At 46.0% G+C, this 27,777-nt stretch overlaps 1 protein-coding gene across 1 annotated transcript; it reads left to right on the plus strand.

Moving 5' to 3' along the window:
• Positions 1–1,854: 1,854 nt before the first annotated feature.
• On the plus strand, positions 1,855–27,681 carry LOC308087088 (PH domain leucine-rich repeat-containing protein phosphatase 1-like). The gene is made up of 17 exons (XM_080430771.1): positions 1,855–3,978; positions 9,291–9,487; positions 10,969–11,094; positions 11,445–11,593; positions 13,643–13,789; positions 14,432–14,659; positions 15,373–15,575; positions 16,814–16,874; positions 17,350–17,445; positions 18,079–18,234; positions 18,666–18,866; positions 19,861–20,023; positions 23,770–23,900; positions 24,019–24,135; positions 24,269–24,463; positions 25,042–25,279; positions 25,390–27,681. Exons 1-17 carry the CDS (start codon positions 2,199–2,201, stop codon positions 26,581–26,583), a joined length of 5,382 nt encoding a protein of 1,793 aa, XP_080286897.1. The 5' UTR covers positions 1,855–2,198; the 3' UTR covers positions 26,584–27,681.
• The last annotated feature ends 96 nt before the right edge of the window (positions 27,682–27,777 follow it).

The raw sequence follows: 27,777 nt of genomic DNA on the forward strand, positions 1-27,777 counted from the left end.
GTGAAATGCCAGGAAATAAAACACCTTGTTCATATTTTCAATGAGGATATTCATTCATTCATTCAAACCTTTATTTATTCTCGAAAGGACATTGGACACAAAACAAATCAAAACACTTCCCCCTTACATATGATACAACACAAGTTAAAAACAGTTGCAGACATTTGTGGGTATGGTCTGCAATCAAAGTTTTAAATTGACTATATGATATAGTTTGTTTATTAATGATGACTGATATTTACAAACAATGATGTAAATGATAGGCCTATGCTCAATGCTACAACAGTTTAGTATGTGTTCTGTCCAAGTCAAATATTAAAGCTCTTTGCACTCCTATGTACACAGCCCCAGGTGTTGCAACAAGGACAGTAGCAGATACAGAGGCTCAAAGTGGCCTATAATGAAGCCATGAGGCTGCTGCTTCAGGTCCCTAGATGGCATAGTGCCAGTCACCTTTTTGTGCCCTCTGTTGTAGTGGTGGAAGAAATACTTGAGTAAAAGTATCAATACCGCAATGTAGAAATACTCCATTACAAGTAAAAGTCTGGAATTCAGAATTTACTAAAGTAAAAGTACAAAAGTATTGGCATCAAAATATACTTAAAGTACCAAAAGTAAAAGTACTCATTATGCAGAATGTCCCATTTCACGTTTCATAATTTATAAACAATCTTTTGAAGATGGCCGATCTACAAGCTTACAATGTGTCGCATCAGCCAAAATATAGAGCTTAAGTGGTTAACTCACCGAGTGCCAGAATTATTTCTGTCTATGTTGTCCCCAGTGCCAGAGATTTTTTCAAAGTAAAAAAAAAAGTGCTTAGGAAGCAAGATACAGCCCTTTTCAGTTATAAGTTAAACAAGGAGTGGATGGAGCTGCAAATCTTCAGATAATGATATCTTGGGTTCTGCCACTGAGTCTCCTATTGACCGATTACCCGGTCATCAAATTATTGGCTTAGGAATGCGACAAAAACTTAAAAAAAAGAGAGAGAGAGAGAGAGAGAGAGAGAGAGAGAGAGAGAGAGAGAGAGAGAGAGAGAGAGAGAGATGGGGTGTGCAATTGAAATAAGTATTTTTGGGGGTTTGAGCTCCTGTCAGTGATAAGGCCTTTACTCCACTGGAGGGCGCTACAGGACCAGCCAGGCCGTGTATGCAAACTATATTATGAGAAAGCTTGTATGACATTCCAAAACACACCATTAAACAGCACCGACCGACTTGCTTCATAGCATAAATAATCATCCAAAAGCCAAGAAGAAAACATAAACACCGCCTATGTCTTTTACCCCTCTGTACATGAACGTACAGTACTTGTTTTACCATTTTATCTAAAACATTTAGTTTAGATATGAGTTTGCTTACTAGCTTCTTCATATCCAATGAGACCACGCCCTGTCCAGAGCCAGCGTTGCCATGTCCGCTTATTATAAGCGATTTCGGGCTTGTTTTGCTTGTAAATAGTTGTAGTTTGCGGGGCGGGGGCTTGTTTCTAAAATGTAGTTGCAATATTTGGGCTTGTTTCCTGATGTTGTTTAAACCAGTGGTTCTCAAACATTTTCAAGTCAAGAACCCCACAATTATTAGAGTATTTGTCCTCCTGCAGACCCCCATCTAAAAGTATTTTGTGCCAGGGGACCCCCTTACCGGATTTGTGATGCTAAAATTTTTCAAAAACATTAAAAAATTACTAGAATTTCCTTTCTTTTTAAATAGCAGATCTACAAGCTCACAACGCTTCTTTTGGGCTTGTTTTCCTAGACCTGGTTGCGTATTTCTCTCACACGACCTGGCAAAGCTGGTCCAGAGAGAGTGTAGCGCCGGGGTCCGTCACATCATCATCTGTACAGTAGAGGCAGCGCGAGCCTTCATGGCGACCTGACAGAGAAGGAATGTTTGCAGTCTGGACTCGCTGCTGGGTTAAAGCCGGGTCAGGCCCCGGCGTCAGGACCGGGACAATGTAGTGGAACTGACTCTTTGGTGACTTCTCTGAAACGACACGCTAATAACGTCACGCCGCCGTTCATTTCCAGTTCGCCTACTATTAGAAAAGCAGTGCGGCGGGGCTAACACAGCGTTAGCGGGGCTAGCATTCATTCACCTGCAGGGTGTTGTTGCTAAGCTAGCGGTCCGGGTTGCTTGCTAACTCGGGAAGCATCTTTTTTCACCAACGCAGGAGAACCGTCTCTTTCAGCGAGGATGGAAAGTGACCGCCGGGCGGCCGTTAAGGACGGGAGCGAGGTGGAGCTGGAGCCCCGTTCCGTCGCACCGTCAACAACACCACAGGAAATACTCGAATCAAAGGGCGGCGGTAACTCAGCGAAACCCGGCGGAATGGGCGGATTACTACTAGTGCCAACGCCTACTGCGAAGAGACCTGCGGCGGGGGAGGACGATGCTGGTGGAAGTGGCGGAGCTGCTGGGGGCGGAGAGTCCAAACTCTTCGGCAAGGGACAGGCGACCACCTCCTTGCTTCAGATCGCCATCAGGAACGGGATCTACCAGAACCAGGTCGCCGCCAACGCCGCGGCCAGTGGTGCGGCCAGGAATATCAGCAGCAGCATGCCGGCGGCCAAGACAGCCAACGTTTACAGCCTCGCGTCGGCGAGCAACAGCAGCACGGCGGTCAACTCTCTGCTCAACCGGAGACACCGGCGGCACAAGCGGAATCTCTCGCTGGGGGCTTCGCCGATCACGTCGCCGAGTTGCCCGCCCGGGGTGTCGTCGACGGAGGCGGCGGCAAGCCCCGCGCCGTCCGCCTCGCCGCTGAACACACTCAGTCTGGATAGAAAGACCTTTCTGCGACAGAAGCAGTCCAGGCAACTTCAGATCTCTGACAAGGCGTGGGTGAGATCGGACCCCCAGCGTGGCTGTGTTCACATCCACGACTGGCTCACGCCCTCCCACCCGAGACCAGTGCTCTGCACGCTGGGCACTACTGCTGGTGAGATGGCGAGTCAGCTGGGTGGTGGGGGTAAGACTGGGACGATTTTGCGGATGAGTCGCAAAGCAGGCGCCTTGATTGACTTGAATGGCAACTGTAGCAATATTTCAGAACAGATTAATGGCAAACAAAGTCTAATTGAGAACGTGGATGTCGACAAGACCGTTTACTCAGTCTCTCTGTCATCCCACAAAGTAGAGTGGGAGAATGAGCCTTTACATGACTGTAATGACACAACGCAATATTATCCAGACACAAACTTCCCCAGCGGTTTATTAAACGATGATAAAATGTCAAGTAACTCTTCATCAGAGGTTTATCTAAATGAGGGTGTGGGGGTGGATCTGGGCCTCAGCGGTGCCGACAGCTATGGACTTTACTCGGGTTCAGACATAGAGAGCAGCACCTGTGAGGACTTCAGCCCCGGTGGACCGAGGACTGGTGAACACCGGGACTCATTGAGCGATGGGCAGGCTGTGGGCACGGACACCTCCATGCTGAGCCCCAGCTGTGACAGCGGTGCAGAGGGGCCTGACCCTTTTGAGAGCTCCTCTGATGAGGTAGATCTCACCAGTTCCCCAACACACCTGCCCAGCGAGCTGCCTGTAGACGGGCAAGTGGACCTGCCGGCGACAGACCCCAGCCACGCCAGTGACAGGCTGTCAAACACACTGGATGATAGCACGGATGGCGGGACAGGGTCCAACGCAGACACCCCTGACCTGATCAAGCCTCCACCAAAATGCTGTAGCACTAGCAGCTCTCTTACTCGGCCCCTGATGGGCCCAGAATCTGTCCAGCCTGACCCAGGGATCCCGGGAGAGAGCAGAGGGTGGCCGGACACAATCAGTAGTGCCCCGAACCCTGCACTGTATGTCCAGCTGCACGGTGGAGTCATACGGAGGCTGGCCGATGACGAGAAGCCACTGCAGATATTAAATGAATACCTCACTAATCTAGGCTTCCAAGACCCACAGAGAGTGCAGGAGGAGGGCATGAATCCAGAAATAGGCTGCCTGATCCGCTTTTACTTAGGTGAGTACTTTGTCATAGTCATGGGGAAACTCAAAAATGCAGTAGTAGGTAAACCGGCTTTTAATTTGGAAAGGAACAGGTACAGCACAGCGGGGGCATGGTTAGTTTGCGGTTAGGTTCACTTCACTGCCACTTGTTTTCATACAGACTTAACTGTCCTGTGGCCTCCGGCTTGCCAGCTACGGCGGGTAACTCTGGTTGTGCTTGGGCTGTCCCTGCTCATTCATTGTACATCCATTCTCAGCGCACCGTGAGTGCTGTCATTGTATTTGGTCAGTCGGACAGTTAAACAAGTGGATTCAATTGTCCTGTCAGGACAATGCGTGGCGTTGTGTAACTGTACTACCCGCCCCCCACCCCCTTCTGTGTACGCTTGTAGGGAGACACATCTGGAGGTAACAGGTGTGATCTTTTCACCACACCAAAGACCAAAATTGTGTGCCGCTTCGTGAACTGTTTGTTGTTGTGCTGTGGGTTGTGTTTTTGATGTTGTTATTGTTGTGGTAGGCAAGGCAGGCTAAACAACAGTCTGAGAGGACGGATCAAACAGCCTTGATCTCTTATAGGATTACCAGCACCATTGGAAGTTGTTTTTGACCTTGTTTTGATACCCTCAACAAAGACAGCAGGATTAAAGAGGCAAAAGCAGTTGGTTTAATGATAACTGATGCAATCAGGCGTACCTTAAAAGCAGCTTATTTTGAGCATATGACAAACATCCGTCCTCTGTGCTAAGTGAGAAGGTGTTTTTTAAGTTTCCCCTTTATAACACATTCCACAATGAAGAACATGAATGAAGTTGCCCCATAGATGGGATACATTGCAGACGCCCCTATTATGAAACTACACTGAGAAAGCACACATCTTAGGAGTGTCCATTTTTAGTGCTGTGTCCTGAAATTGTCACGTAAACAGCCAGCCCACCCATGCATCCTTCCACTGCTACAACTTCTCCTTCGCTTCCATTCCCCCTTCCCCAGCCCCCACAGTAGGATGACAGGGAAACAATGCACGATGCAGTGTTATGCTGCTGGGACTGGGAGCAGGGGCCCTTCCAGTGAGCACTCCGCACATCGCTGCTGAGAGGACAGTGAAAAGAGTCAGTGGATGAATGAATGACTGGCAGGACTTTAGAGAGTGGAGGATGTTACTGGTGTGTGAGGAGGAGAGACGGTGTGGAAATGTGATGGAGGAGGGGAGAGGGCCGTCCACCTTTTTGCACCCAGTGGTTGCCCAATTCAGTAATGTCATACAGTGAAGTCAGAATGCAATGCATCAAGGTTTCGTGGCTTTTAAAAGCATTTATTTCCATAAACAAGATGGCTAATCCTCACAGAATGTTTGATTGAATATTTTATTAAGCAGAAATGTAAAACATGCACAAGTACAGTCTAATAGGTAGTCCAAAAAAGTCCTTGAGGTCTTGTTTCCATTGGGGTCCTTGGTATTCAATTCATAAACATATAAAGTAGCACCAAACTGTTCAACAGAGTCATCACAAAGAATCACCCATGTAGTCGTTGATTGCCTTTTCTAGGGCTGCAACTATTGATTATCTACTTGGCTATTATTGTATTGATAACTTTTTTGAGTAATCAAATAATCGAGAAGTGTGTTTTTTTGGATGTATATATCTTTTAATATATAACAAATTAACACATAAATCGATTAATCTGATTAACCAATTAACCAAGGCCTATTTTATACTTCATCGTACAACAACAGTGTCATGCAAAATTAGCCGATCTACAAGCTACTATTTGATCTACTTGTGAGCTTGTAGATCTGTTATTTTCAGTATTTTTTAAAATCCATGATTTTTTTTATGGCACATTTTAGCTGTGACTGCTATACTGTGTACACAGCATCAATCAACTTGTGACAGCAAAGGCAGAGTCATGCTTTACCCCGAAGTCCGTGACTTTGCTTTGTTCAGCTGGCAGTAGTTTAGGACAGTGTTACATTTTGTGAGAAGTGCTGTGCAGGAGTTGTGAAATGCTAAGCACAAGAATTGTTCCCCTATTCCTGTGGAGATCAGTAATACGATGGCCTTTTCTTCGCACAGTTGAATGGGTGGGTTCACACAGTCATCGGGGTGTTGTTGCTGGTGTAAAAGTGGTCAGTCAATGAAACACATTTTGTACAGAGCTTCCCATGAACATCTGTCCAAGAAGACGTTGTGTCCGTCTCATGCCTTTATCTCTCACCCCTCAAACAAGCCACCTTTTAAATTGTAACCCTTTTCTAAGCAGTTTTACAGTACTACTCTGTGACCAGGAAAATTCCACAGCAGACAGAAACATTTTTCAGGCCAAGGTCACTGAATCCCACCTTTGTTAGTTTGTTGTGGTCCTTTGGGACATTACTGCCTGTTAAGTAAGTAGCCAACCAAAATGCAGACTGATGGCCTTGGCCTGCTGTCCTCTCCTCTTAGCATATTATGGATTGTTTGTTGGTGTCAGTGCTCAGAGTCTGGGAGGAATTTGACTCAGCAGAATCCCTGCTGCAAAATGCTCTTCGGCATCATGCACGCACGCAGCCAGCCACGCGCGCACGCACCTGTATGCTGTGTGCTGACAGCGAGGGAACAGTGACCTTAGCAGAACTCAGATTTCACCTCCTCAGTGTTTCTGATCTACCTGAGACAGCAGACAGCAGAAGGCTCCCCTTCAACCAGGAACGGTGCTTCTCGGAGGTCACTGCTTTATTGTACGAGGCTAATCGCCCCTCTGGTTGCTTTCTGTGCCCAAAAAGTCCCTAAAACACTCCCCTGTGATGTATGTTGTTAATGTTGATGACCCTGTGGTTATGCCACCTCACTCTATATGCCCCACGCCCAAAACAGCCCTGCAGCTCAATGTTGTTTTCCCCCAAACGGAGATAGTGGTGGTGAATACAGCTGGGCTAAAATGTAACGGGAAAGCCCCAAGCTAGTCCTTTTTAACGCTGCCTGTTGGGAGAACATGATAGCAGCATAACCGTAGATGAATGCACAGGGCGGGTCGTAGGTCCAGGGATGTTATGGGCTTGTCGAGGACAAAACGTGCTAAGAATATTCTCTCTTCAACAGACAGGAAACAGTCATAGGCCACTTGTGCTCACACAGGATGTTCGCATACAGAGCAATAGATGGAAGGAAAGGGCATGTATGTGTATATATACATGATGTGATGTGACGGAGCCTAAGCCATCATGTCTAGCCCACTCCACCCAGGGGAAGGGTGTAATTTACAGGATACACATTCCATAGGATTGTTTGGTTCAAACGTACTTTACAGGTTGTGGGATATGTTTGAGGCCATGTAAACGCTGCCTGTCGCACACATTAAGCCGGATTTGCACTTGATGAATGAAAAGAGCAGATTTACAAGCCCACAACGCTGACATTGTGGGCTTGTAGATAAGACTGTTATTTTCTCTGTGCAACGCAATGTGCAACCAAGTATAAATCAGGCCATGACGGGCATTATTACTGAGTCTGTTCTGTTCAAAAGCGTTGCATGTCGCACACAAAGGGCTGTGTCATTCTTTTAATTAGTCAACAACCTTGCAAGTGAGCGCACTGTGTGTGTGTGTAACATAATTCAGTTTTGATAACATAATAGGCAAGCAATCAAAATGAGTAGAAAGTAATCATGGTTATTGCAGTATTACCCCCCCAGTGGTGTGGGGGCTATAATAAATTAAATTAAACGTGCGTGTGTGTGGTCCCCAATCCTTTGGGGTATTATTTATCACTGTAGTGTATATTTGCACATACATTTGTCCTCTGCATTTACCCGTCCTAACTATTAGGAGCAGTGTCTTGCCCATCCCTCTGTCCAAGATCTTATCCGGAGTATACTATATTCCATAATAAGGCATAGGATAGCCAAGCTTGGTATTTGGGCACAATGAATACATACCTGTAGGTTGACAGGTTTTATTGGCTGATACAGATACACAGATACCGTATATTATATCAGCGTGTTGATTATTTTTTATTGAACATAATGCAGAAGTTTTTTTTTATTCATAGTTATTTATAAAGATTACATTCCCGGTGTGAAGTTCACTGTTTCAGTGCACTGATGTAATTTTGAACAAAAAAGTTTATTGTTATCTGTAAAATATCCTACCTCCATTACATAATTGCAACAAGTTTTGGATTTCGACTTTTGAGGGATCATTGCAAAATACATTGTTTAGATATGTATAAAGAATATACGGTAATATATTGTTATCGTAATTTTGTACTGTGTAGTCGGTCGCTATGTGTTATGGTTACCCAAAAGCCTGTAGACTGACGTTTAATCACCACTATCCAAGCTGGCTATCGTATTTACCTGGTGTTGATTGTGATACACATGGTGTAGCAGACAGGAGCGACGATAACAAGGAAGGGAGCAGAAGTGGAGAGGAGACGATATGCAAATGAGAGACAAATGCTTTCTCTCACTGAGGGCCAATTGTCTGTGGTGACATCAGCCTCAATGCGGCCGAGAGCCCGGTTTCAGGGGTGGGAGGGGCCAGTGTCCGATGTCCTGGCGGGGAGGAGGAGAGATGGTGTGGTATGTTTGTGCTTTCCCCTAATCGGTTCAGTTGTCACTTAGTTCCGGTGTGTTGTCCTCGAGCCCAGACGGTGAAAGTTAAATGCCACTCGCACACCCAAAGGCCAAGCCACTGGCGGAGAGGCGGTCAATGTTGTAACACGTTGCATAACATGCTAATCTGATTTGAGACCTTAACAGACCCTGTCCCAGACTGTTTAAATGGAATCTCCCTATCTCTCTGCTTGTCTTGTGTGTGTGACGTGTGAACCGTGGATGATCGCAGAGAAGATGAGTTTTGTAGATAAAGTTGTGAATTTGAAGCCAGTTCAGGTTCTTGGCCACTGAGGGCCTCGGTCTCCCTCACTAGGCCTCGCTTTTGTTAATCCCCTACTTTCCCCCGTGACTTGAACCGAAGCATTGCTGCTCTGTGTGTCAGCGAGGGGTTAATGTAACCAATAACGCCAGAGTGACTGCTCACACACTCGTTCACTCTCCAGACCACCCCAGGCTATTAGAATTTGCTTACATAACCACGGCTCTCAGTCTCTTTCACTGTGAATGAGTGAACTGTGCGTGTTATTGTGTGCGCATATTCATAAAAGCCCTCATCCTTTTCCCTAACAGCTAAAAATAACTCATTGTGTGACGTGAAAGGCTGTCATGAAAAAAAGGTTACAGTATTATTGACACCGACCATCAATAAAATATCTCTCTTTACGCTCCAGTAACTACGCACCCTCTCTCTCTCTGTGTCTCCCTCCCTCCCTTTACCCCATGCAGGTAAGCCTCGGAGCGCGGGCGGCTCTGAGCGCGTACAGCTCTCCGGGATGTTCAACGTGCGCAAGGGGAAGCTGGCCCTGCCGGTGAATCGCTGGTCAAAGCGGCAGGTGACCCTCAGTGGGACCTGCCTCATCGTCTCCTCTGTCAAGTACGCACACACCGGAAAGATGCACATCCTGCCCCTCATCGGAGGAAAGGTACGCCATCCTATACTCGGATAACCTAATACCCCCGCGAAGCCCCAGCTAGTCTCCTGGTCGTATAAAATCAGTCTGTGTGCACGTGTCTATTTTTGCTGCGGAAGTGTGAGATGAAACCTCAGCCAGCGGAGTTATTTTTATTCAAGAAGCTCATGCTGCTTACTGTAAATGCTGAAATTGATGATATTGTCTCTGATTCTGAATTTGTTTTGGAAACGCAGACGCACAGCAGAGAAATAAATGAGCGTCTGGCTGAGATTGAGATCAAGAGGGCACAATCCAAACCGGGGGTGTCAAACATTTAAAATGCGACTTCATGTGGGCCAGTTGTGCACTCAACAAACGTATGCTCGCGTTGCTTTGTCTCTGCAAGCCTGTAACTACAAAACACTAAAATCTCTCTGTGAATCACAACATGCGTGCGTGCGTGTGTGTGTGTGTGTGTGTGTGTGTGTGTGTGTGTGTGTGTGGTAACTGTTACCAGGCAGACATCGAATCGGAACACACGCCTTGCCCACACATAACCAAAAGTCAGCAAATATTTGAGTGTGTGCACTCTGCGCTCATCTGTTGTGCGTCCTCTGTTGTTGCATCGTGTTTGTCATTAAATATGTAGCCATGTGCATGCCCACAATAATTGTAATAATACTATATATAGCCTATGTTTTAGGCTACTAGATGTGAGGGCCAGGCTACTAGATGTGAGGGCTGCGTAGTTAGCTTACAATCGGAAACAAAGGAAAATGGCATGCTATTTTGTCTGTTTTGGTCCAAGCCCCACTATTTTGATTAATAACGCGTTTGAAATAGCAGACACAAATGTAGAATTCTGCATCGAGAACAGCTGTCATTACGCACAGATGTGAATATTTATAGCTGAGATATTTTTCAGCTATAAATTTCAGCTGAGATATTTTTTCCTAGTCACATCGTGTAATTATTCCCCTGAGTGACACACACACACAGGCTGCAGAGGGGAAATGAGCTGGGTTGCTCCCGAATAGTTGCATCTCCTACACAAACATCATTTAATTTGAAAGGCACAAATGTTGTCGTAGTATTTCCTTGCATGTTTACATTAAAATTAAGCACCTCTTTGAGGCCTTTGACAGGCTGGGGAGGTTGATGAATTGTGCACAGTGGGTAGTTAATTATGTCTATTGTTTTTAAGTACCCAACAAGCTGCCAGTGCAGCATGCTACAGTCAGTGGTAGGGAGAGATATCAGTAACGGCCCAAGAGCGACTGTCATACAGATACATAATAAATGTTTGTGATTTGTAAATATAGATTTTTCTTCCTAAAGTCATCCTGTGAGCATCCCTTGAGGCCCGCAGGCTGAACTCCAGTTTGACACCCCTGATCTAAATCATTTGAATGCCAGATATGTTTTTCCCCAAAGGTTATGCCTGTGTTGTCTATTGTGCAGATAAAACACAAGCGCAATAACTCACGTTTTTGCTCCCTCATGTGACACAGGTTGAGGAGGTGAGGAGACACAGCCACTGCCTGGCCTTCAGCTCAGCCGGGCCCCAGAGCCAGACCTATTACGTCAGCTACGACTCCTACACTGAGCACCTCCGCTGGCATAGGCATGCCTCAAAGGTGTGTGTGTGTGTGTGTCGGGACACAGACTCACTTTGCTCATTGGATGGTTAACGCAGTACGAAAACCAAGCATCCATTGGATGCTTGGTTTTCGTTCCGCGTTAAACCCTATGTACTTAGTTGACTGGGGCCCCCAGGGCTCTACACTAGGTCTGCTGCTTTTTTCTCCCTCTACACCAAATCTCTTTGATGAAGATATCCAGTCTACAAGCTTGTGAGCTTGTAGATCTGCTATTTTTGCACACAAGTGTTCGCCCCCCAGAATAGGGACGCTAGGGTTCATTTGGTTAATGAAGTAATGTTAAGTGGGCTTATTTGCATTCATCCCTCACCCTCTCCCTGTGTTAGATCGCGTCCCAGAGGGTGAGCTCTGTAGACCTTTCGTGCTGCAGCCTGGAGGAGTTGCCCTTGCAGCTTTTCTACAGCCAAGACCTGACCCACCTCAACCTCAAGCACAACTACGTGTCACCACAACGAGGCCTGGCAGCCCTCACCAGGTTAGTCTCTCTGTTCCACACGGCACAGACAGGGGAGTCCAGCATGTTGCCATGGGTATATAGAAGAGAACCAGAGCTGACGAAGGAGATCTCTCTTCTTCTTTTTGTCTCTCTCTCTCTCTCGCTCGCTCTCTGTCTTCATCTCTCTTTTCTCCCGTTCCTCTCTCTTTTGGACGCGGAAGCTTTCTCGCTGCTGGGGGAACAGCCATGTGGGCTGAAGACGGGAGCGGCTTAGCTCCAATTACAGCTGATGCATGGTGTGTGTGCATGGGCAGGCCCGTTTGTGGCCCAGTTGGGCCGATTAAAAAGCCAGCTACATTTCGCGATGAGCGACGCGACATCCCACCAGCAGCTGACCAGCTGACCTCTCCGGGGTCCGCAGGGGCCCCTCCTCTGCGCTTTCAGCTGTCTGATCAAACTAGTGAGTTGGCTGCTTACATGCCATCGGGACAGACTGCTTCACAGCTGTAGCTCACTGGCAACAAGTAGTGTCTGGGTTTAGAGCAGCCCTATACCAGTATTTCTCCCAACATAGGGGATTTCCTGAACAACGTTTTTATGGGTCGCAACTCGCAAGTAAATATAATGCTTTCCTAGAAAGTGTTTTTTTTTTTCTTCAAAAATCTTTCAAATATCTTTAAAAAGATTTTCAGAAATATGTTTGGGTCCCGAGACTGAATTTGCAGACCTGTGCATAGCACCAGAACAGCTTTGTTTAGAAAGCTGCCTGAAACATTGTATCGCATTATTGTGCAGCATGACGTCCTGTTAATTATCAGCAGTTATGCCGTTTCTGAGCCGAGGTGCATTCATGTATAACACGAAAGTTAGTATCTTGTTTGCAATAAGTTGCTCTTGTGCTAGATAAAATGTATATTGACCAGCATGCTGTAAAGGCTTTGTTAAATCAGATCTGTAAGCTATGAGATTATATACTAATTCGGTCAACAAAGTATATAGGGTTTAAGTGGTTAAGAGTTAGATGAACACCCATGATTTTGCTGTGTAGCTGGCCGGCTACTGATCCCTCCCACTGTCTATTCCATTCCATCTCTCTCTGTTGATTCCCTGGCCACGGTTCAGCGGCCACGGTAGCCCCGCCGCGCTTCCGATGGGAACGGCCGTACGCTTCCATTGTTCCTCCATAAACACTCGCTTCCCTGGGCGCTGTTTTCAGGAATGTGTCCTCTCTGCGCTGTGGCCCCGCCTCCTCCCCCCCCACAACCCCCTCGGAAAGACGCGGATCCGGGGGCCGTCTCGCTCTCACCCTGGCCCCTTTGTGAACCGGATTAGCCTGGCCCACGGAGCCCTGGGAAACGTTAGCGTAAACACGCGCACACGCTCTCTCTCACACACACACACACACACAGACACACAGACACACACTCTCTCTCACACACACACACACACACACACACACACACACACACACACACACATACACACACACAGAGACAGGTCTGCACACTCACACCACAGTACAATGGGCTACCTGAACCGCATGTTGCCTTGTGTTGATGAATATGTGTGCACTTTGGCTTTGTGTAAACACTTTGCTGCAAAGCAAACCATGTGGGTGTTTTGCCATTCTTTCACATGATGATGGTGTTACGCAAACGTCCTACCTACCATGTTTCCATGTTTGTCTGAATAGGATTATATAACTAGACTTATTTCTTTCCACAAGGTTTCTGTCAGATCTTCTCCTCAAGGCCAGGCACTATTCATTTAGTTAAGGGATTACCCTCTCTTTCGGTCTCTTTCTGTTACTCTCAAACTCCCTATGTTCCCTCTGTATGCTTCTCTCTTTCTTCTTCTCTCTGTTCTCTATTTTGTGCCGCCTTGATACGTCTTTTCCTCGTCACTGCTCTCTTTACCTCTTTTTTCTGCCCAGCCTAATCACCCTTTCTCTCCAGTCTCTATGTTTGTCTCTCGCTCTCCTAATCTGTCATTGCTGTTCTTTCTCCCCTCTCACCTGCCTGCCGGCCTCTCGTCCCTTCCTGGCTCTCATTTTCTCTCTCTCGCTCCCCCGTCTCTCTGTCTCCCCAGGTTCTGTAAGCTGAGAAGCCTCAGTCTGTCTAACAACGCTCTGTGCGAGTTTCCCCTGGCTCTGTGTGACATCGACTCGCTGACGGAACTCAACCTGCAAGGCAACCGTCTGTCCTCCCTGCCTGCCGCAGTGGGAACCATGCACAAGTGAGTGGGGGACCTAAAGCGACCGAAGCCCCCCTGAGTCTAACTGTCTCAGATCCGGAGCATAAATAAAGATCATGGTATCTAGGTCATTTGAAAGGTAATTTCACCTTAAGAGAATGCGTCCCCAGTGACCTGCAGTTGGCCGGAAGAGAGAGTGGGCAGATGCAGCCACCATGATACCATCAGTGCAAAGTGAAAGGAGTGAGAAATTGGCTGTGCACCAGACTTTTGTCCTGACATTGCAGTAGTTTTTAATGTATTTATTTTGCACCGTAGACCACATTCATATTGATGCTGGTCCCGGATTCCAGAGAGGGAACGTATGGTCAAGCATTTAGCTATTGTGTTTGTGTGAGTGTGCCTATGTGACACCAGTGAGTCGATTGCGAAATATTGCAAAATGTGATTTCCAGCACACTTTGCTAGTAGTAAATCCGGTTTCAGACATGCTGATGATGTAATAGGATTCGGGAGAATTTAGGCTAGCTTTATAAATTCCACCAAAGGCTCACACATTTGCTTGGTCAAGCAAAGTTTAGATCAATTTTGGACAGAATTCAGTGATCTTTAAACTCTTGTTTGAAGACTGTGATGTGTCATTATCCCTCACTCGCCCTAATCGTCCCTGTGTTGTGTGTCTAGCCTGCAGACTCTGCTGCTAGATGGGAACTGTCTGAGCTCCCTGCCAGTGGAGCTGGGCTCTCTAGAGGCTCTGACCTACCTGGGTTTGTCCTTCAACTGCTTCACCTGCGTCCCCCCGGTCCTGGAAAAACTGAGAGGCATGGAGAGACTCTGTCTGGCTGGGAACCAGCTCTCCGCCCTGGACATGGCTGGCCTGCAATGGCTCCCCACTCGCCACATAGATCTCAGGTGGGCTGAGCTACGTGGTTACAAATGGAAGAAAATGCAATTTAACCATCTAACTAACCCCTCAAGGCAGTTCAGTTATCCTCAGTGAATAGAATATATTCTCCCTTTTTTCATTGCTGATTTTGAAGTCCATTAACACATTGAATGCCAGTCGCGTAGATCTACGCGAACCTATTTAAAGCCGCAGCGTGCCAGTCGCGTAGATCTACGCGAACCTATTTAAAGCCGCAGCGTGCCAGTCGCGTAGATCTACGCGAACCGCCGATTCCCATTGAAATTGCCCCAGGTGCACTTTCCGAATTTTTTTGATCCATTTCCGTTTCCGGTTTCCGGTCGGAAACAGAATTATTCGGGTTCAGTTTTTTTCGATCGTATCCGCTTCCTGTCTGGGATCCTGTTTAAAACTCGATTTTCTCGGTTGTTGTTTTTCTCCTCGCTGATCACTGTTTAGCGTTGATCTGCTGTATCTTCAAGATGGCGGCACGGATTTGGAAACTATTTTCGCTGGCCGTTTCTCACAGATCCACTGTGTGTTTAGAACCAAATGAACGCGCACTTTTAACTTATTTAGCGAGGTCTGTGGCGACATGAAAAAAACAAAAAAACAACAATAAAACGCTGGCACTGGTGAGTACATTATGAGATTAAACTCTGGCATGGAATGTGTTAAGGCCATATAAGTAACTATTTTACCATCTCTGCGTGTTGTGCAGGTTAAACCGGCTCCACACAGTAATGGTTGGAGACGCAGGGCAGCTGGCCCACATTGCCCAGCTGGATGTGAGGGACGCAGGGCTTGAGGAGCTGGACGTCAGCCCTCTCTCCAGACTGGAGCTCCTGCGCTGTGACAGAAATGCACTTGTCCTGGTCCGAGTCAACGGCCAAGCGCTCAAAGGCCTGCATGCCGCACACAACGGTACAAACCCATCTACGTTAACTGTCCACCACACCTTAACCACTGGATGCCTGGCTAAGAAGCCAAATATGCCGTAACCCATTAAAACCGGGAAAGCATCTTGTGTCATTTTCGATTTTTTTCCCGTCGCAAGTTGATGATGTAATTTGTCCATGTGTGGTCCAGAACTAAGGAATGTCATTAGCATGTCTTAATAAAAAAAAAAGACAATACTTAATATGAGCATCAAAACTATATTTTAAATACATTTTTATAAGCATGTGCATTCCATAGGGCTGGACCACACACAGGCGTTGTCCCCCTTGAGTATTTATTGTTTAATTTTAATTATAGAGGGCAATTGTAATATTATATATTTGGCTTTATGCCAGGGATCCTTTTAAACCCGATATACTTGGTTGACCTCGGTACCCCAGGGGTCTATACTTGGTCCCCTCCTTTTTTCCCTCTATAGAGCACCGAAGTCCTGACGTCACTGCCAGTAGAGGGCGCTTTCCGCAGGTTCATGGCTTTACTTTTTGTATTGATATCCTCATTGGGGAATCTTAGATCGCTTCATATAAGAACTGTGTTCCAAAAATAAACACACCACCCTGGCGTTTTTACTCATATGGATATGAAGCATCGACTGAAGGTGTAAATGTACACATTTACCCAAAGAGTAACACAATATAAACACTAGAAACGAGTCAAACAACCCAAAGATTACATTACCCATGAACGCGGCTGCTGTGGGGACAGTGATTTCAGACCCGGAAGTAGTAGTTCTTAAGACTTTTAAGGCAGAATGAATTCCATTTTCGCAAGAAAAGGGCTGTATCAAATATGAATGAATAGCATAAACGATGCAGAGCCACCCCCCTGACAAAAACGCCAGGGTGGTGTGTTTAAGTTTGGAACACAGTTCTTATATGACATATCTAAGATTCCCAAATGGGGATTTCAACACAAAAAATAAAGCCAGGAACCTGTGGAACAGCGCCCTCTAGTGGCAGTGACGTCAGACTTCGGTGCTCTATACCCTAATCTCTTTGCCGAAAATAGCCGATATACAGGCTCACAACGCGTTGCTTCTTGTTGTGAGCTTGTAGATCTGCTATTTTTGCTCAGTGTTCGCCTATTATGACATGTCCAGAAAAGAGATGCTGGAATTCATGTGGTTAAACCAATTTTAGGTTTTCATCCACAAATCACCCCATTGAGCTTCTGTCATGTTTCCGGTTGTCTTTTCTTTTCAGAGCTGAGACAGCTGGAGGTGAACCCTGTGCCAGAGAACCTTACTGTTCTGGATGTGTCCAGGTTAGAGAACCACTACATGATTCATACAGATGAATATTATTCATCACCGATGCCCGAATTGTGGGTCCGATCCCGAGTCCTCAATCACAGATTGACAATGTTTTGACCAACATTTTGTGCAAAGTGCAACACAACACATTCCAACATGCAACATATAGATATGTTTTTGTTTCTTTTGAAAAATTGATCAAAAAAACATGCCCAAAATAATGGCATCAGGTTGAAAGTGGTTAAAAATTGGGACACATCGGCTACATAATTGCCGATAACGATGACGTAAAAAGGCTTAGTGGACTAATTATTTAAGATATTCATGTTCATAATTCCCGTTTGACCTGTTTTCTATGTGTTTTGTTTGATTGTTTTTTTTTTCTTTTACAAAAATGCTTACATGAACATATATTTGTATGTATCTGTTCAATGGATAAAACACCAAAAAGCTCGAGAGCTTAACAACTGATGGTTTGTGTTGTAGGAACAAGTTGAGCTGCATCCCAGACTGGGTTTGTGACTGCATTAGACTGGAGGTGTTGAACATCAGTCACAACTCTGTTGCAGAGTTACCCATACGGTATGTCACACACACACACACACACACACACACACACACACACACACACACACACACACACACCCAGCAGATTGAATATAGCTTCTCCTGGGTGAAAACATATGATGAGATTAGGGACTAATATGTCCAACTCATCCCGCAAAGGGAAATGCCAATATAGCCTTGTTCCAAACTTGGAGTGGAACAGCACTGTACCTGTTAAAACACACACACACACACGCGCACGCGCATGCTTGCGCGCGCACACACAGCACGCACATACCATAGTCAGGTTGAAAATAGCATCTCCTATGTTCACAACTGTGATGACTTGGGGAGTCTTTGCTTCCAAGTGAAGGCTTCAGGAAACCCATATAGTTTAAACATGCTGCCCAATTAATACCTTATTTTTTTAGTCCTGTCAGTGCTTTAGTGTAGGTAAACACACACAGACACGTTGGTATTACAATACCTTTGAGGACATCAACACTTTGAGATTTCTTTTAATTGCCATTTGTAACCCTAATCGTAAAGCCCGAGTCATACTTACAGTAGTTGCTCGCTGGTGTGCTGGCACAACTAAGTATTCAACGCCCATACACACATACAGATACCTGACTGCTGGTGCTGCTTGTATTGCTGTATGTGCTGTAGGTTGCTGTGCAGTGTCAGCCTGAGGAAGCTGCTGCTTGGTTGGAACCGCCTGCTTTGGCTGGCTGACAGGCTGGAGAGATCCCAGCTGGAGGTGCTTGATGTCCAACACAACCTCCTCGCTGAGCTCCCACACAACCTGTTCATCAAAGCCCAGAGGTACAGTACAGTACAGTACCATACAACACACACAAGCCTCATTTATACTTCGTTCAACAGTGTTGCTTGCCGAAAATAGCTGATCTGCTATTTTTGGCGAGCGACACCTTGAACGACGGAGTATATAAATTAAGCATAGGACTTCTCTTCTTTGTTTGTTTTTCTTTCTTTCTTTCTTTTCTTTCTTTCTTATTTCTAATCAGTAATGAACCTTTTTCATTTGAAGGACTACCAATTTGATATGCATTAAGCCACAGACCTTAGACATTATTTGATCCTATGTGGTCTCATTTGGTCCAGAATTTCCAGTTAATAATGGTGAAGATTAACTAGGGGACCCCCTGGAACCCCATCAAGGACCCCTGCACATTGAGAACTGCTGTTTTAAATCATTTATATGATTTAAGTTCATTCTTGCCCTCTCCTTGCAGCTTGCGCTCCTTGAACGCGTCGGCCAATAAACTGGAGAGCCTTCCCCCGGCCAGCCAATCGGAGGAGACATTCAGCAGCCTGCAAGAGCTCTATCTGACCAATAACGGCCTGACGGACAAGTGTGTCCCGCTGCTGACTGGCCACGCCCACCTCCGAGTGCTCCACCTGGCCTACAACCAGCTGCAGACCTTCACCGCCAGGTAAAATTCCCTAAATCGTTGCTGTCGGCTGGAAACCTGCTATTTGCTTATTTTTTATTTTATTTTTTATTCAATAAATGAATGCCTTATTTTATACTTCATCACATTAACTCATTGACTGCCAGAGTTAAACATCGTCTATGGCTGCCCTTGCCAGCGATTCAGAGCGTTTTCACTAACCTTTGAAAAACCATAGAATATTTTTCTTCACAGCGATCCACGCTTTAAAAGGCGTAGGGGGGTCTCATAGAATGGGAGAAAAAGAATTGTGCTCCCGCGATAATCCATTCCATTGTTGTGGGCAGTTGAATGTGGCTTGTTTTCGCCAAAAAGCTACAGAAAGCAGAGACATTTTTATAAATCCTATAATACTAAACCAAACCAGCTCCCATTTTGTTGTGATCACGTGATCTTTGGCTATGGTCTTCATCATCATCATCATCATTCACAGTCTGCGGAACAGCGTCATTTAGCGCAAACCATTGAAAACATCACACATTCGTGAAATCGTCAATGGCAGTACTCGTCAATGGCAGTCAATGACTCAACAGTGTTGTACAAAAGTGGTTTTATTTTGTATTTGTTTGACATGCCCAAAATAGGGACACCAGGTTGTCTGAGTTTTATAAATATTTAACCAATGAAAGTAATTAACCAGAGCTTGTTACTAAATAATAACCATTCATTCATCCATTGGAACACAGGCACTTTTATGCCTGACAGTGATATTATATGACCTACTCTCTGCCGAGTCACAGCACTGACACTACACTTAGCCTGATTTGTTTTGTTTATTTATCTACTTATTTTGCTGCTGTCCTGATTCCAACTTCCCTGAGACCCATAAATGTGACACGTTACGCTCTAGAGTATTATCCAGTCGTACAGTTTTGGGTCAGGAGAAAAAATTGTTTTACAGAATATGTCTCCCAGAAACAAACCCCGCGGCTCTCTTATAAAACTCTGCCTCATCTTCTTTCACCTCTTTCTGCAGTAAACTGGCACGTCTGGAGCAGCTGGAAGAACTGGACCTGAGTGGCAACAGGCTACGGGCCGTGCCCACCACCATCCTGAGCTGCCGACGGCTGCACACCCTCTCCGCTCACTCCAACTGCATCGCCGTGTTCCCTGAGGTGCTCCAGCTGGCCGACATCAAGGTTGGTAGAATGGTTGGTCACACGCGTCAGACTTCACATACTTAAGCGTGGTCAGTGTGCCACAACGGTACACCCCGCCCCTTTTCTCCCATATATTGTAAGTGAATAGGGAAGCTGCTGCGTCTGAATCGCATGTGTGACCAGGACCTGATAGTCCAAAAAACCCACTAGTGGCCCCTAGAGGCGGTGCTGCTCCTCACACCCATCCGAATGAAAGTGATTTGAACCAAAGATCCTTGATCTTCTAGAGAAGATAGCACTTCCCCACGTGAAGTCATCTCACAAACGGTTCTATGATCAGTGAGAAGAAAGGGGGTTCCACCGTGCATCAACCAGGTAGAGTTTGGCAGGTCCGGTGCATCACAGGAGCAGGACAATGGAAAGTTGACTTGGCTGCCTTTTTTATTAAGGTGTAAAGTACATTATCTGGGACAACGTTTCGATGTAGGTTACATCATCGTCAGGTCCTACCAAACAGAAGCCAAGGCAGTATTTAAAAAGGACTGCCAACTGGTGGGTAACGTGGCCAGTGCATTCAATCAGCCAATGTCTAGTGTCACTGTAGTGTCTACCAATAATGAGGTGCCAAGTGCAGAATTTTGCACGAGGTGTCCTCACACAATTAATTAGTAATGCAGTGCAACAATCACAAGTGTCTGTCTGTCTACAGCATATATTGTTAATGATATATATAATAATAATATATGGTTGTAGGATAATCATATTAATAATAATATAAACTAGAAAATGTGCTCCTCGGAGCACAAGTCTCCGCCAGCAGACCCGTGCTATTTTAATCAAATGAAATCACTTACCCTATCTTTAACCATAGTTTTATTTTGCCAATAGGCTGGTGAACCTCTTGTGTTTTTTAGGAATTTGAAGGCTATGTCTGTGAATAACATTGTTTGTACATTTTGTTGTGATTTGAATATGCCAGCATTAACCCTTTGATTTTGGAATGTTTGACCGCGGCTTTGCCGTAGGGATATCTGAATTTGATCTTTGACTTGTTGTGCTTCCACCATGTACTGAGCTGCCAGGAGATAGTCTATGTTCTTCAGTTTGCGTAATGGGAGTTAGTTGCATTGTGTGATCTCAGCTGTGATCTCTGTTTGTACTGGAAAGTACTGTTCCTGTCTAAGCTATTTATATATTTATATTACATATTGTGATGTCACGTGAAACTTGACCAATGTTAGGTGTTCTCAGAGGGACACACACACGCACGGACGGGTGATTTGTACTGGAAGGTACTGTTCCAATCAAGACTGATTGATCCTGTCTTACCTCACTTCAAAACACATTTGAAGTGACACACCTATTTATATGATTTTATTTCGTCATGCGTCTCGCTAGCCAATCAAAAGCATTGGTGACAACATATTGTCACGTGTCACGTGAAGTTTGACCAATGTTAGCTTGGCTAGGGGGGGGGGGGGGACACACAGCGGGACAGAACGAAAACATACTCTCCACCTCCGGCGGAGATAATAAAGTAAATCGTATTATCTTATAAATAACCGTAATAAAATAATAATAAACTTTAAAATAAAATTAGAAAGGCATGATAAGATTGTGGATCGTGATTCTGGCTGAAAAGAAATGTGTAATATGTGATTTTTGCCATATCGCCCACCCCTAATCATAATACAATACCATGCCAAACATCAATACACAAAATACAGGGTAAATTGTAGTACGATCTAACAAGTAAAAGCACAAAATATGTCATATTATTTAAAGAACAGAAAGAATGAAAGAAAAAAAGCCATATGATAAACTAAACCTAATGGATTCACACACTTGACACCTTGGAACCTTGTGGCCTAAATGAAGAATTGAGCCTATCCTGTTTCCTATAGACGGTCTCTCAGGCTACCCTTTAATTTAGTTTGTCGGCATGATATTGTATCGTGATTGTTGCACTGAATTACCAATTGGCACTGCATTACTAATTGATTGTGTGAGGACACCTCGTGCAGAATGTTGTACTTGGGCGCACTGAATGCACTGCCCACATTATCCAACTGTTGGCAGTCCTTTTTAAATACTAGCTTGGCCTCTGTTAGGTATTACCTGACGAAGATTTAACCTCGAAACGTTGTCCCAGTTAATGTATTTTGCACCTTAATAAAAAAGGAAGGCAGCAAGTCAATCCGAGTTGCTCCTAGTGCCTACTTTTCTAGCGTTGCTAGATGTCGCAAGAGTGTGTTGCTGACAGACACGTTTCCAACAAAATAAGATCTTAGTGTCTGAATGTTCGTAATCGGATCGTATGGCTTGTGAAGAATGGGTCCAATATTTACTTCTGTGACTATGGGGCAAAATAATCGGTCATAATGTGTGCTCATGGTCACTCCATTGGAATTAAGAGACTCACATCCTGCTTCTGCTCTCCTAAACCCACATGACACAGATACAGGAAATCAATCAAAGTTGGGTTGTCTTGGTTTCATCCTCTTTGTTTGAACCAGCCAACCAGCATCCTTACAGCCCAGCACGCTCACTAGTGGGGCTAACGTTACAATTGAAAAATGGAAAATGTTACATTTATATTAGTGCCAGAAATATGTATATGGAGGGGTTAACATATATTGCAAAGAAAAACAAAAGTTTTTGTGTGAAATAAGGAATATTAAAAGCTACAAAGCGCCAATTAAAACAAAGCGGAAGAGTTGGCTGACTCTAAAGGTGACTGTAAAGTGAAAGCCATTGGGTCCACTAAATCAGTCCCGCAATCTGCCTATTAGATTATGACATATCTTGCTTGAAAAGTTGACATTTTGTCCTGAACACTTGCCAAATATCTTGCGTGAAAAGTTGACATTTTGTCCTGAACACTTACCAAATATCTTGCATGAAAAGTTGACATTTTGTCCAGAACACTTGCCAAATATCTTGCGTGAAAAGTTGACATTTTGTCCTGAACACTTACCAAGTTTCAAGGCAATCTGCCCATTAGAGTTTGTTGAGATATCTTGTGTGTAAATGGATATTCTGGCCTAAGGATGCTGCAACAGGAAAAGGTCATGGGGTCATCTAGTGGGGCTAAACAGTCAACTAACACATGCATACGACCCCTCCTGACTGTGTTAGCTGATGTCACTGTGCTGCATCACTTCATGGAGTTGAATAAAGGGAAAGAGGGTCAGTCTGGTCATGTGGCAACAGTCCATGTCTCTATGAGTAGCTCTCTCTTTGTTGCTGTTAGAGCTCTCTCTCTCTCTCTCTCCCCCCCTCTCTGTCTCTCGGTTTCACTGCTGTCCCTGTGTGTTCATCTTTACCTCCGGAGACGTCAGGTCAGGAAATCCTCTGTGATCTCGCTGTTAACTTTCCCCGTAATCTCTGGCCTCACCCTGCTCTCCCATACGCTTGGATGCACGTGTGTGTATGTGGGTCAGTTGCACAAACTAAGTTTAAAATAGATCAAATATAATATTGTTGCATAAAGATTTGATTTGGAGACAGAAAGTTATCCTTTAAAAAATAAACACCCCAAAAAACAGCTATTGTATTTAACATTCTGGCCACCATACACAATTTCTGGGACAGTCGACAGCTTTATTTTCTTATCCGTTCTGTACTTATCTGACTTTATAAACCAGTCTAAGTCTCAGTCTGTCTTTGGGGCCCTGCGTCTCCCTACATGTATTCAGCCATCTGTGTGTGTGCGTGTGTTTGCGCGTGTGTGTGTGTGTGTGTGTGCGTGTGTGCCTGCGCATGTGTGTTTGTTTCTCTGACAGTGTGTGGACCTGAGCTGTAATGAGTTGACAGAGGTAACTCTGCCAGAGGCTCTTCCTCCTAAACTCCTGGAGCTGGATCTCACCGGAAACCCCCGTCTCAACCTGGACCACAAGAGCCTGGAACTGCTTAAGTACGAACTCAAACAACACAAATGGAATAGAGAAGAATATTGTTGAGTGACCTATTTTTTTAAACTTATTAAACCAACTGACTGGTCTGTGCTTCTTCCTCTCTCTCTCTCGCCACAGTAACATCAAATGTTTCAGAGTGGATCCGTCTCCCTCGTCTCTGTGTGTGAGCGAGGGTCACGGGGCCCCCGCAGTGTGGAGTCACGGCTACACAGAGGCTTCCGGAGTGAAAAACAAGTCAGTATAAATTTCTGACCCTTTTACAGTTCACAATGCTCTTTTACAGCTCACAACACAGTGTGTAGATCGACTATTTTTGCTATTTAGAACACGTTGTTCTAAACACATTTATTTCTGTGTATATTCTCAGACTGTGTGTGGCAGCCCTGGCCCTGGACAGTTTCTGTGGGATCCGTGAGGCGCTGTATGGAGTGTTTGATGGAGACAGGAATGTGGAGGTGCCCTACCTGCTGCAATGCACCATGGGAGATGTGCTGGCAGAGGAGCTCCACAGGAGCCAGAAGCAGGGAGACTACATGAGCAGCACATTCCTCACCATGCAGAGGTACAGTACACACACACACACACACACACACACACACACACACACACACACACACACACACACACACACACACACACACACACACACACACACACACACACACACACACACACACACACACACACACACACACACACACACACACACACACACACACACACTTAATTTAGTTCCACATTAATACAAGGGAAGTGTGAAGATAAAGAAAATGCACTCACATAATGAATCTTTAGAGTTCCATCAATTTAGGTTTTACCTACGTCATCTAAACATATGTTGGACAATAAGTACATTTGTATAAAAGCCTGATCTCACAAATCATGTCCCAAAGAGCTGCATATAAAACAAAAAAATAATAACTAACAATAAGTAAATAAACAGTTTAGATACAAATTTAAGTTTGTTTTCTGTAATATTCCTCCAAATGAAAGTGCACACCTGGCTTAAACGATATTTAGGTGCCAAGCTTTGTTTGAGTACAAGTGTCTAAGGGATGCATTCTTGGCCAAAATGGATCATTGACATCTCTACCAACAAAACAAGCTTAACCCTGTTGTGTTTGTTTTGATGGTGTGTAGTAAGCTGGGTACAGCAGGCCAGAGGCTGGGCGGCTCTGCAGCCCTGTGTCACATCCGACACGACGCGGTGGCCCCCGGCGAGCGAGGAGGCTGTTTCACCCTGACTGCCGCCAACGTGGGCAAATGCCAGGCTGTGCTGTGTCGGAACGGCAAAGCTCTGCCCCTCTCGACCGCCTACACTGTCAAACAGCAGCACGAGTACCAGAGAGTCAGGCAGCACAATGCCATTATAACCGAGGTATTTACGAACAATAAGTGTGTTTTGTCATATGTGTGATGACCTGTAGTTCATAGGGCGTCCTGAAAGGATGTTATGTAACTCCTCTTCCACTCTTCCCCCCCCCACAGGATAACAAGGTCAACGGTGTGACTGACTCGACTAGAATTATGGGCTATTCCTTCCTGTGCCCCTCTGTGACCCCGCAACCCTACATCTCTACGGTGACCCTCACGCCCCAGGACGAGTTCTTCCTGCTGGGCAGCAGGGGCCTGTGGGACACGTTGAGCCCCAGCGAGGCCGTGGAGGCGGTGAGGAACGTGCCGGACGCCCTCGCGGCCGCCAAGAAGCTGGTGACCCTGGCGCAGAGCTACGGCTGCTCCGACAGCATCAGCGCCGTGGTGGTCCAGCTGAGTATTACTGAGGACTGCTGCTGTTTTTGTGAGCCCCCACCACCGCCGCCCAGCCCTGGTCCCGCACACACAAACGCACACCCCTACCCGACCGGCGATGGCGCCCTCCTGCCCCTCCCGCCGGCCTCCTCTGGGACAGTCAGCGAGCTGAGCAGTGAGTTCAGCACATCCGAGATGAGCAGCGAGGTGGGCTCCACGGCCTCCTCGGAAGAGCCGCCGCCCCACGCCGAGCCTGCGGCATCCCACCTGACTCTGCCGGGGCGGGGAGGGGCGCGGCGCCAGGCATGCGGCGGGAGCACTTTCCAGAGGCAGTTCTCTGGAGCCCTGTCGGACAACGGGCTGGACAGTGAGGACGAGGAGCCCATCGCTGGCGTCTTCTCAAACGGCAGCCGCGTGGAGGTGGAGGCTGACGTCCACTGTCTGCATGGACGGGACTGCTGCCTCGCACCCCCCCACGCACACGGCACGTCGAGCACCCCTCTCCCCGGCACCTCGCATCCCGAGCTCTCAGCTCTACCCTCCTCCTCCCCATCCCCCTCTCCGGCATTCCGGTCATCATCGCCCGTCCCCCCGCCTCCCTCCCCCTGCCCCGGAGGTGAGGGGTGGTCGGGCACGCTGGGCCGCAGGGCTCGGCCCAACGGCTCGGTGGCCTGCCAGGGGAGGAGCCAGGACCTGATCGAGGAGGCGGCCGACGCCCCCGTCCGCAAGCAGGGGGGCTACTTCAATGCCCCTGCCCAGCCCGACCCCGATGACCAGCTCATCATCCCCCCGGAACTGGAGGACGAGGTCCGACAGATCATCCAACAGCAACAGCAGCAGCAGCAGCAGCAAGAGCAGATGCACATGCAGCCGCTTAGCCAGCAAGCACACACCTTACAGAAGCCTGCCGACTTCTATGTTACACCCCTCTAACTCTGCGCTCAACGCTATGCCCTGCCCCGCGCAACAGTTAAGCCCAATTTATACTCCATTGCACAACGGTGTCGCTCATCAAAAATATGTTACTTTTGAAGAGCGACTCGGACACACAAGTATAAATTAGTCTTCAATGTGAAGTTCTTGTCCGGGCCTTAAGAAGGCAAGTATCAGGGATGGAGATTTGATGCACTGCAGCGCATCGATTTGTTACTGCTCCCTCCGACAATAGCACACCCTTGCTGTATTCCATTTGCCTCACACTCTAACTGTTAACGGACCACAAAGACTGTTCTGTTATTGTTTTGTTATTTTACTTTAATTTTATATTGCTAAATCTATGGCCCAGGAAAATGCGATGCAAATTTTATAACACTTTTCAAGCATTAGTTCCTCACAGTTTAATTTATTTGATTTTTTTATTATCATGTTTTTATTTTAGGAATGAAGCACTTTGAATGCTTTTTTAAAAATTGAACGTTTAATTTGAGATCAGTTCTATGTGCAACGGTACTTTCTGATGCAGAGCGTGCTGTTCCTTGAGTTGTAGCGGCTATTTCCTGAGGTAAATTGTGGCTGTGGGCCTTTACAGTCATAGGAGTTAGTAAACCTGTTTTAGACTAACTCCTAGGAGTTGCATACTCACAAGTGACCTAGTCACTGAAGCGTACTAATATTCTCTGAGAGAAAAGATTATTTCTAAAGGCTGATGTTTCGAAGATGTGTGTTCTCGGGGGTGGTGTGTGGAGTTTATAGCCTTATCTATATACTTAGTTGCGCACAGGTGTCGCACACCCAAAATAACAGCTCAGAGCTCACAACGCACCACACTGCGATGTGTTGTGAGCTTGTATATTGTCTGTTTTCGTTGCACGTCACCCGTACGCAACTAAGTATAACTCAGGCTTAAAGTAGAGACGCAGTGGTAGGTAGGATGCTGACAAAGCGTGGAGATCCCATGGGCATTACCCACTTCAATGAATGTTTTTTGGAGCAGTGTTACGCAGACTTCTTGACAATGGCAAACCGCACAAAAGAGCTACTTTTTGCTATATAATAAAAATCTAAGTTTTCAAATAAAAGAGTTGGTCCTTCACTTCTTTGGGAAGACTAAGTGAAGGGTATTTGTAGTAAACCCAGAGAAGAAATTACTCTTCTGCATTTTGACCCAGCAGTGTGCTGCTCTAAGTG

This window comes from Gymnoscopelus braueri (assembly GCF_963280865.1).
Source record: "Gymnoscopelus braueri genome assembly, chromosome: 6".
In the NCBI taxonomy this organism is placed as follows: Eukaryota; Metazoa; Chordata; class Actinopteri; order Myctophiformes; family Myctophidae; genus Gymnoscopelus; species Gymnoscopelus braueri.